Source organism: Barbus barbus (assembly GCF_936440315.1).
Source record: "Barbus barbus genome assembly, chromosome: 21".
NCBI classification, from domain to species: Eukaryota; Metazoa; Chordata; class Actinopteri; order Cypriniformes; family Cyprinidae; genus Barbus; species Barbus barbus.
Genome location: NC_136749.1, coordinates 25,599,738 through 25,611,300, shown reverse-complemented (window position 1 = coordinate 25,611,300; position 11,563 = coordinate 25,599,738). Strand labels below are relative to the sequence as shown.

The 11,563-nt window shown below is 36.4% G+C and overlaps 1 protein-coding gene across 2 annotated transcripts in view; it reads left to right on the top strand.

The window, feature by feature from the left end:
* Positions 1–2,753: 2,753 nt before the first annotated feature.
* LOC306887020 (zinc finger protein ZFPM2-like) overlaps positions 2,754–11,563 on the top strand; it is a 162,393-nt gene continuing 153,583 nt past the window's right edge. The window contains exon 1 of one of the 2 annotated variants that reach the window (XM_079444478.1): positions 2,754–2,991. In XM_079444478.1, coding sequence (XP_079300604.1) covers positions 2,952–2,991 — 40 coding nt within the window. In that variant the 5' untranslated portion in view covers positions 2,754–2,951. The remainder of the gene's footprint in view (positions 2,992–11,563) is intronic. The other variant, XM_079444479.1, reaches the window with a different exon arrangement.

Genomic DNA, 11,563 nt, shown 5'->3' with positions numbered 1-11,563 from the left:
CAGAGGATCCATTGGTGAGCAAGTGATGTAAGGCTAAATTTTTCCAAATCTGTTCTGATGCAGAAACAAGCTCATCTACATCTTGGATGGCCTGAGGGTGAGTACATTTTCAGCAAATCTTCATTTATGGATGAACTATTCCTTTAAAATCAACATGAAAAATATTTTGTATGTGATTTATGTGTTTTAATATCTATTTAATAAGAAATTGCACGGTATTACATTACATTTACAAAATATATGCACAAAGAAGTCATGTATAAGACCAGCAACCTGCTTTAAGAAGGTAAAACGGCTCAGTTTTGGTTTCATGTTGGCATGAGCCTCAGTATGCCACTAATAGCAGCAAGTACTGGAAAAATAATGACTGCCTGCCATTGGTTCGGCTAAATATTTAGTTCCACCCCAAACTCAAGTCATTGGTTGAACAGGAAGGCTGCTCAAATAATGTTTGAATATGTCATAAGAATGACACAGTTGTAGTTTATAGACAATGAACATCAGCTTTAAAACATTACACATAATAAGTGACACAAATTTGATATAGATTTTCACCATCATTTAGATCTGAAGCAGAACTAGAACTCAGCTGTGAATCGCTAACGTTATTCTCCTTCATGGCTGGAGCTCACAGCCCGCCAGCGCTGGAGCAGAGGACGCTGGGAAGAGCACACTTCTTGCCAGAGTGTAATGGCTGGTGAAAGCAGAAGCAAACTGCACAGAGGCAGATAAAGGTTTCCTCAAGGTGCAGCTCCGTTGACTAGTTAACCCCTTGAAATTATGCCGTAGTTTCAGACTCCATTCCAAAGTCCCGGAATTGGGTTACAAGATAATTTCACAGGCGACTTGCTTGTCTTACTTGGCAGTTCAACTGGCTAATTGAAGAAGGCGATTTCCGGGCCCTGAAACTGTTTAAGAAATGATACTTCAAATTTGAGTAAAGGGATTTTCTGTGATGTGGAAGTTGCAGAAGTTTTGAATATATATGAACGTATTTTTCACCAAAAATGCATGCTGAAAGTAGCACATTGAGTTAGTTGAAGATCACTTTTTAATTCAAACATATGCCCTTTTTTCATTCTGAAAAAGTCAAGGACATTTGTATGTAGTTTTCTATTAAAAAAAGTTTAACATAAAAATTTAACATATCTTCTTTTATCTGCTTTTTATATAAAACACTTTTTTGATTGCTTTATTTCAAATTTTAAAAGTCTGAATAGGACAAACTACAATTGTATAACTGCTTTAGAGTTTTTTTATTGGGCTCTACAAATAAATTGAACTGCACTGAATTCATAACATTTTAAATTCTTTCACAAATACACAGAAAAAAAAGTGCTATCAAAGAAGACCCCCCCCCCACAGATCAAATGTGTTGGTACAAGGGTGCTTTACTGATGCAAGGAAACTGCATATGAATCTACAATCAGGGGTCAAAATAAAAGAGTTATAGAAATGTAGCCTGTTAGTCAAAACATCATCATTTCTCTATTATTTTTAGACATCAAAGTATAAAACTATTAAATAACCTATTATATGTTTAATATATAATATATATATAAACATTAGATGTTTATATTTGTCATAAACTCATCTATTAATGATTAAAAATTGAATTAAAATGTTTTGTAAATTCACACAATAGCCACTACATTTGTGACCCTGGACCACAGAACCAGTCTTAAGTCGCTGGAGTATATTTGTAGCAATATCCAAAAATACAATGTATGGGTCAAAATTATAAATTTTTCTTTTATGCCAAAAATCATTAGGATATTAAGTAAAGATCATGTTTCATGAAGATATTTTGTAAATGTTCTACCGTAAATATATCAAAACTTAATTTTTGATTAGTAATATGCATTGCTAAGAACTTCATTTGGACAACTTTAAAGGTGATTTTCTCAATATTTAGATTTTTTTGCACCCTCAGATTCCAGATTTTCAAATAGTTGTATCTCAGCCAAATATTGTCCTCATAAACCATACATCAGTTGAAAGCTTATTTATTCAGATGATGATGATGAATTTTGAAACATTGACCCTTATATGACTGGTTTTGTGATCCAGGGTCACATTTGTCAAGAAAAATAATTTCAAGCATTTAAACACAATTCTTTACATGTTTTTCAAGTTTATAAAAATCATAAATTAAGTCAAGTGTGTGACAATAAATATACAGTAAACATCAATACAAGACAATATAATACATAAATTGTTTATGATTACTTCAAGTACTCAATGATATTTAAAGTAGGCTATTATCTGTCTTTTTCACTTCAACCACACCTGTCCCAAACCCCGCCCTCCAAAGAATGGCAGCCAACCCGATTTGACCAAACCTGAACACAGATAATGATTGGCAGGTAATTTACGTTTTTGATTGGCTAAGAGAAACTTGGGTAGTTCTCCTCACTAGGGCTGTTGGTGTAATTTCCGAGGACGCATATAGAAACGCTTTATACTCGATAAATTAAGTCATTAATGCATAAATAAGTCTATTTTATTCGGGATTTCCATCTATCAAATCTTTTAAATAAGTTTTTTGCAAAAAGGCAAAAAAGAATGAACACATTTGGCCTGAGTGTAGCGCTTTTCGGAACAATAGTCCGCATGAACAGAGAAGTTTAACAGCATTATATGTGAGAGATTGTGTGTGTACGGCGACCGCGGTGGATCAAACTTCATGTTCAAACAAAAGCGCGAAACGCCTTCCCCTCCGCCGTCAGTCCGAGCGGACCGCAGCTCCGCACACACACACACACACACACAGACACACACAGACACACACTCGTGCGCACGCACTGAGCGAGGGGGACGCGTGTGTGACAGCAAGAGCCTGTGAATAATTCTCATTCCTTCTGCGACCCGTTCGGCTTTTGGATGATCCATAATAACCTCTCATAATAACCTATAATATCAATTAATAATCAATAATCATCCGGATCAACATGTCCCGCAGAAAGCAGAGCAACCCCCGGCAAATCAAGCGTAAGTTACTCTGTTTATTATTATCATTACTGTTATTTGTTTCAAAGCCAAGCGGAGTAAAGTTGGATGAAAGGGAGATTGAGAGAGATCAGTTTACGATGATAACTGATCGTAGAAGCAGGTGCAAATGTTCTTCTTTAAATCTTGTTTGATGCTTCAGTGTTTTTGTCTTTAACGAGGCTTGTTTTTCGCGTGAATGTAACATTTTGAAGACTTGTTTGTTATGCTTTCATTTTGCATTTACTTATTCTTAGATTGCTGTGCCTTCTTTGCTTATAATATGTATGCACGTGCTTAGGCTATTTCATTCTTAAAGTTTCATATAGTGACGATCACAGAAACTGAGTAAAGTAGATGATGTTAAGCTGATTCTTTCAAAGCCCCAGGAGGGTCTGTTTACAGTCAGTCCTTTTTTGTATTTGTTGAGGCATGTGGAGATGTTTTTCATAATAGTCACATTTGAAGTCTTGTTTATTATGTTTTCATTTTTGCTTTTATTTTTTATTTATGCATATTGCACGTTTATTATTGGCTATCAAACAGAATTCAAAATAAATAAATAAAATGCAACTGTTTTTCTAGAAGTGCTTTTGTAATAGTTATGCATGTTTGTTTAGCGCTGAACGTTTTATATTCTGTAGTGAGAAGCTCTGATTCAGTGTTTTAGTTTAAAGTAGTTTTAGATTTGAAGACGTTCAGCTGATTCTTTAAAAAGGTGTAAATAGTGAGTCTGTTCATCTTTCAGTCTTTTTGTATTTGACCATGTTTCAACGATTAACAGGCAACACATTTAGCACATTTCAATGTCATGTTTTTATTCTTGACATTTATTATAGCGTTATTGTTGTTTGGCAAGCTGTATAAAATTATAAGAGCTGTAAAGGTTTTAAGGGTCTGTTTCGAGTCAGATGTGGATGTAAAAAAAAAATCGCCCAGAAACCCTCATGCATGCAAATAAAGACTGAAATATAGTTTGTGTATTTATGTTAAGGCATTTAGAAAAAAAGTGTGAATGAATTAATTGCATTTTTAGTCAGTATCCAAGTGTGCAAAAACAAAACCTATTTAGTTGTTGCAATCTTTAAATGCATTCTTCCAAAAAGTATTTCTGTGGTCTAAAATAAATTTAATATTTAATAAATATGACACATCTCAGCCTAGAATAATCTGCAGAGCTCTACAGAGTTAAATAAATAATGTGTTTCATAAAATATACACCATCAGTAGCTTGAGCATTTCCATTTTTCAGGGCCTATTTTTAGGACACTGTTATGATATAGTACCTGAATATTTTCAGCGCCTCACAAAGTGAAAAGTTCAGACAGTAAAATTGCAGTTCTGTCTTTTATACAATAATTAAATAGGCTGGCTTTTGTTACATTCATCTTTTGTGAATGAAAGAGCCGAAGTGCGATCGCTGGTCAGGGCCTTTAGATGCAGCATGTGTGTGTGTGTGTGTGTTTGGACCGCAGGGAGGAAGGACGAAGAATCTTCTTCCTCTGTTGTGAAATGTTGTTTTGTTTTTTAGGAACAGGTTAAACTGAGCCAAGGAGAAGGGATCAAGCGAGATTGCACACTTCTAAAAGCCATATGTCTTTTTATCGCCGCTCGATATTTGTATGTGTTTGTACTAGTGAAATGAAATGTTTCTGTTTGAGTGTTTGTGCGTGAAATCATACGTGCTTCCGTTGAGCTCATGTACATAAAGTTCAATTTAACTTAAAAAAACTGTATTCCTTTGAAAATGGTTTATTTTGACCATCCTGTCACTTGGGTGACACATTGAGATGTATTCTGTCAGATCAAATATTGTTTGACTGTACTACTATGCAGTACAGTAAATACAAATATGTTTGAAGGCTTTCAGTCAGTGCAAAGCAATCTTTGCGTATTTTGTTTGATGTGGTACTTTCTGTTATCTCATTCGACAAGCATGACAGCTTCTGAATACCCGAAATGAGCTTGAGTCATTAAACTGTTGACCGAGGCGTTTGCATGCAAATCGATCTCTGTCGATTTCCTTCTGAAATGCATCTGAGATGTCCAGGAACTGAGTTATCTAACGGCTCTCACAGCTCCGTTACTAGAGCATTCATAATATCAGGGTATTGTCTCTGGCTCCGAAAGGTCACGCGAAGCCTGTAGTTCCTCTCTTCGGCACTTCAGGAAGAGGAAGAGAGAAGAAGAGACCGTCTGATCCAGTGCACAGAGAGATCGAGAGTCATTCTAAAGGACAAAAAGGTTGTTGGCCCCCCCTCCCTCCACCGCCATACGTTGGTCGGTTATCTAAAATTGTGATTTATGCAGTATTTTAATATTTTGCTTATTCTCTCTCCTTGGGTGCTCTCTGAGCAATGATAAAAAGGCCGTGCTGAAAAAGCACCATTAATTTGCACCGATGCCTGTGAGATAGGGCCAGATAATGGGAAAGATAAGGCAGGGAGATATACCATCAGAGCTGCGATTATTACCATTAAAATTCCAACCCAGCAATCTGCAGCCGGCTGATAATTCCCTCTCCGTTTCCACCACTTTGGATGATAAGGCAAAAAATAGTCATCCACTGCTCCTTGATTAGGCTGCCTGGATATCCTGATAATGCGGTGATAAATTATGTATTTCTCCTCCTTGTTTTTTAGCCCTGAAAAGTTACATCTGATTTCATTTTTTATTCATATTTATTTTGCGTTGGTTTTGGTCCCCACCCCCATGGGTGAATCGAAGACCCCTCTCGCCCTCTCCTCTTTCAGTTCTTCTCATCGTAATAAGAGTTTGATAGAGAGGTGATGGAGGGTGAGATGTTTTGTATGAGAGCTCATATCTGCGTTATCAGCTCATCTCCACGAGCGGCTGCTCGCCGCTGTTGTTTTTAGCCCTTATCACCTCATGCCAATATGCCAATAAATTGGTCCGATTGTTAACCGGGCTGAGCCAAGGCCAGTGAAAATTTATGACAGGAAGAGATGAAAATATCGCTGATGCGTTAGGGATGAAGCACGATTAGCTTCGCAGGAGAGCATGATGTCTCAGTCTGTGCTGAGGAATGCCTGGTGCTTTAATAGGCAGGGCAGATACAAGGGTTGGCGAATGGAAAGCGTGCCCCGTGGTGTAATTTGTCTGTAAAATAGCCCCTCGAGTTGCACGTGTGGGCTTGGAGAGCAGGCGGGTTGATGGGAAAGGCCTCTCTCCATCTGTTTACGCTCGCTGCAGGTCTGTGCGCTTCTAAACGCCACTTTGCTTTGTGGGATGCTAAACTGTACGGTTTTTCTTTCATCTCTCTTTCAAAAGCTAGTGAGCTATCTTGTTGTCTATTGCCTGCATAGGAATCTTCATTAAAACATTTACATTTACCTCATGCTCTTTCAAAAGCCCACCGTCTATAATTTGAATGGCCAACTACATAATTTTGACACTGATGAGCACTGTGAGATCGCTGAGGCAGGACAGCCTAAAAATGTAACTTTTAAAACTTGATTCGGATTCTGATTTATGAATTTGGCAGATGCTTTTATTCAAACTGGCTTTAATTGCATGTAAGGTATGCATTTTATCACTACATCCACTCCCTGGGAATCAAACCCATGACCTTGACCAAATTGCTCCCCCTGATATTTGATATTCTTGACGGTGCTCTGCTGCACTTCCACCCTGTTTGTTATTTGGATGACTGAAAGTTACATTTTTAGCCTGGTCTTCCTCAGCGATCTCACAGTGCACGTCAATGTCTAATGATTGAGATGGCCAATCAAATCAAAGAAGGCGGGCTTTAATGTTCACAGAAACAGAACATGAATTCCAGCGTGACGCTTCAGTTTTTAATGGTTAGTGTGAGGTAAGATGCATAAAAGACGTTTAATATTTGACATTATATTTATATTTGTTTCACAACAGGCATGTTAAATAACCAACAGTAATACCTAGTGATTCAAACTTTTTTTTGTTGCAAATTTTGATGCAGTTTTTTTAAATTTTGAATTTAAATTATAGGCTTTTGATTCATGTTAGACGACAAATTTTCGGACAATTAGGTGTACGTTAAATGAGAGAAAATGTGCATATTTTAGAAAAATTGATTACATCATATCATATACAATAAATTATACTCTTTTCCTGGTCTTCTTTCTTTTCTTTATTCCCTTAAAGTCTTTTAAATCCTTTCATTTTTTATATTTCTTTAAATGGTTAAAGAAAGTATTCAAGACAAGGTCTACAGACATTAGCATGATACTTCATAATAAGCGTTTTATTTATACAACAGTACATTTTTAAATAGGTTAGTCTTTTAGTATTTACTTTTTTATCAACATTTTTTTAGACTGAGCTTATCGCAGTGCATTCTGGGATTGCCTTATCCCATATGAGCGACCCAAGGGGTGTTCACACTGCCAGCAGTTTGTAGCAACCCAAAGTCCTTTCAGACAAACTACAGGTGATGTCACTTTATGCAAATGAGCAGCAGTAACATGCTGTTTAGGTAGGATGTTTGCTAGAGAAACTAAGTCTAACCACTAGGGGTTCAACAACACAGGCAAGTGCAGTTTTGTTTCAAACCAGTCAATTTTCAGCTGACATTTGACAAAGGAAACACATCTGACTGAACACATCTACTTTTAAAGTGACTTTTTTGAGTTCCAGAGCTGATCCAAATGATTATTACGCTCAAACTGAAGTATATGGAGGATTTGCCAGCATTCGGTGCTGGAAAATGGTAGTCAGAGATCTCGGGTGGAGGTTTGTTGTTGCTCTTTGTGAATGTGTGTATAATCGACTTTCCGTATGACTTCATAATAACTGTGTGATTATCATCTTGGCTCCGCCCAGTAGATGATGATGATGTCATACGAGAGCTCCGTCAGGCCTATCAGGTGACACGTCTATCTCTGGACGGGGTTTATCACAGTCTCAACTTATAATGGTGCAGTGAGAGTGTTTGCTGACTTGGCTGCCAACATGTCAGTGTGTGTGTGTGTGTGCATGGATATGTTTATGTTGGAGATGAAACAGGATGGTCTGTGTGGTTTGAATTCTGTGGTTTACCAGTCAGTCTGTTTACTATATTCTGTTCTATTTTTATGCCTTTTTATTTTATCAAATTATTGAATGTATATGGAGCCTACATATTTATGTCTGCGGTCTACTCAGTGTGTTTCAGTGAAATTTTTGACACCGTAAGTCTGGGTGTGTGTTGTGTTCTAGTGTGTGTATCAGCTCAAACATTGTCCAAACCAGCTCAAGCCTCCAATGGTTTTGGAGGAGAACGTTGTTGTGATAATAATGAAATTCGAGACCTTTTTTTCCACTGATGAAAGTGTGCAGCTTTTTTTGTGTTCCTCATAGATTTGTCTCATGACGAATGGCTGCTGGATGCCAACTTTCCTTTTCAACATCTGTTGGCTGCCAATTACAGCTTGCGTTGTTTTGCCTTGTCTAAGCTGAAGGGGCCATTTGACTTCACAAACTTATAGAAATCAAATGCTCTGATAGATAGACAAGATTTGAATCATCTGCTTTTATCAAGTATGCAAATGCTTGACCAATGTCTGCATATGCTTGATTGCGTTCTGAATACTTTCTTGCATTGCTATGCTATACCAAACCTCAATACTTAAAGGGATAGTTCATCCAAAAATTTAAATTCTGTCATTAATTACTCACCCTCATGTCGTTCCAAACCTGTAAGACCTTCATCTTCGGAACACAAATTAAGATATTTTTGATGCATTCTAAGAGCTCTCTGACCCTCCCATAGACAGCAATGTAATTAACACGATCAACATCCAGAAACGTAGCAAGGACATTGGTAAAATAATCCATGTGACATCACGGGTTCAACCGTAATTTTACGAAGCTACGAGAATACTTTTTGTACGCAAAGAAAACGAAAATAACGACTTTATCCAGCACTTTGTCTCATCAAAAATATCTTAATTTGTGTTCCGAAGATGAACAGAGGTCTTAGGGGTTTAGAACGACATGAGGGTGAGTTATTAATGACAGAATTTTCATTTTTGGGTGAGTTACATTCGAATGTCTGAGCCGTTACACTGGATCTGATAATCATAAAACTAGCGGTAAATATTGACTTTAACTAGCTAGTAGCTGCTCTGAAACCTTGCAATTTCTGGCGCATTTTTACATAGACATACATTATTGCAATAGTTATTACTGTCAGGATTGAAAAACAGTAAAGCAAAAGAGTAGGGTTTTTTTAAAGAAAGAAAACTAATAAAAAAGGTTTATCAACAGTTCCATGTGTAGCAAATATCATACTATATAATAACAATATACAAAGTATATAAAGAATCAAAAATAGGTTTCAATCAAGGCTTTCCCATTTTTTTTTTTTTTATATATAGTATGATGTTTGGTACTCATGGAACTGTTGATATACCCTTCTTTTATTAGTTTTCTTTCTTGTTCTCAACTGGATGTTTACCATGTTGTTCATAAAAATAAAAATAAAAACACTGTTTCTCAGTAATTCTATATATATAATGCCTATATACAGTTGACCTGAAAGTCAAAACTGGCTATAAAAGAACAGTTAATGTTTGCAATAGAACCCCCTTTGCATCAGTGTTGAAAATGAAAACTTGGGTTGCAATATGAATTACAATAAGACCCATTTCCAAATGGAACAATACACACAATTGAGCTTGTGCAGCTAGAAGCATTTGCATTTATGTACTTGTGTAGTGTATTTTTCATGTCTTGTTGTTATTATCACTGGTTGCTGGAGAAATTAATTCATGTTGTGTTTCTATTTAAGCGTCACAGTTGTAGTTCCACTGAGTGAGTGTGCATGTAGAGTGTCCGTTTGGAAAATACAGATGTGTGTGAAGAGTTTGCACATCCATTATTAGAGAAGAGGAATGCTGTCATTTCTGTCTCTGATCCATCCTTTCTCCCAAACATTCCCCTTTTTCCTTTGCTCTCTCGCTGTCTGTTTCTCTCGCTGTGTTGGAAAACAGTCTATGATACATCAGGGTTAGTGGTTTCAAAAGGTGGAGGTCATTTCCTGCTGAAGTTTCCTCTTTATCTTCCTTTTTCCTGAATTCCTCACAGATGATTCCAGAGCTGACAGTTTGCCTTTCTTTGCTCTGATATTTGTGCAGAAAGAAACACTGTAAACAATATATTCATCTCAAGAGAGCAACTCATCAATTTACGGTTGTCACTTCAGATTCACATTAGTTTCAACTCTGAATTCATTCATTCTCACAAGCCTGGTAGTTGTTAATCATTCAGTCATTTCTTAACAGTTGATGAAAAGAATAGTTTACACAACAATGAAGATTGTGTCTCGAATTAAAAATTAAATTATAAAAATTATTAAGAATTAAAAACGTATTAAATGTGATAGCAAAGACTTTTATATTGCTACAAATAATTGCTGTTCTTTTGAGCTTTCTGTTCATCAAAGAATCCTGCATTAAAAAATATCAAAGTTTCCACAAAAATATTAATCAGCACAACTGTTTTCAACATTGATAATAATAAGAAGAGCAGCAAATCAGCATATTAGAGTGATTTCTGATGGATCATGTGACACTGAAGAGACTGGAGTAATGATATGGAAAATCCAGCTTTCCATCACAGGAATAAATTGCATTTTAAAATATATTCATTTAGAAAACAGCTATTTTAAATTGTAATAATATTTCCATTTGTACCATATTTTTGAAAAAATAAATACAGCTTTTGTGAGCATTTTTCAAAAAACTTTTGAGGAGTAGTGTATTATATAGACTCATCTGAGTTATTTTAATTGCTTTTATAGTACTTTTCAATTGGGTTCTTCTTCTTTGTTCAACATGAGGGTGAGTAAATGATTTTTGTGTGGACTGTCCCTTTATTCAACTTTTTCCTTTGACTCTGTCTTGAAGGACCTAACAAGATCAAATCGCAGAAATTGTGCTTGACTAATCTGTGTCGTCTGTTGTTTAGTTTATTTGGCTGTGATATCAGTGATCAGTCTATTGAGCTCCAGGTAACAATTGACTTTCAGCCTTAGAGTTAATAGCCTTGTTGTCTTGCTTGTACAGATCAATATTGGTATTAATTAATCAGCGTTATCGGCCACGCGATCTGGTTCTATTTGTTGTTACATCAGCGCAATATCAATAGGGAAAGTGTACTCCCTGATCGCCATGGCAACTTCATCGCTCAGGTCAAAGAAAGTTTATCTTATCTTGCTGCCGAGAGTGGCAAACTGCTTAGAAATCTAGTTTAGACTCTCAGATCATCGATTGGGCCCTTTCTGCTCTGTCTGTCTCCTTACTCTCCCTGGCCTGCATTCTGATCAAGACAGAAATGGAAGGATGGATCATCAGTATTTAAAGTCTGATACTGCCCTCAGGAATGAAAAATCACAAATGAGATCTCTTTTACATCTCAATTGTTTCTTCAAGACACCAATGAGATTAAACAGCAGGGTTTTTTTCTTTTGAGAAAAAGACCCAGTAATCTTACGTGTGTCCTCTAGAATTCCCTCTATAGAAAACATCTCAAACTTTTTTCAGATTAACCGAGATAACAAAGTTTATTATTAAGAGTTTTTCTCAGATCATTC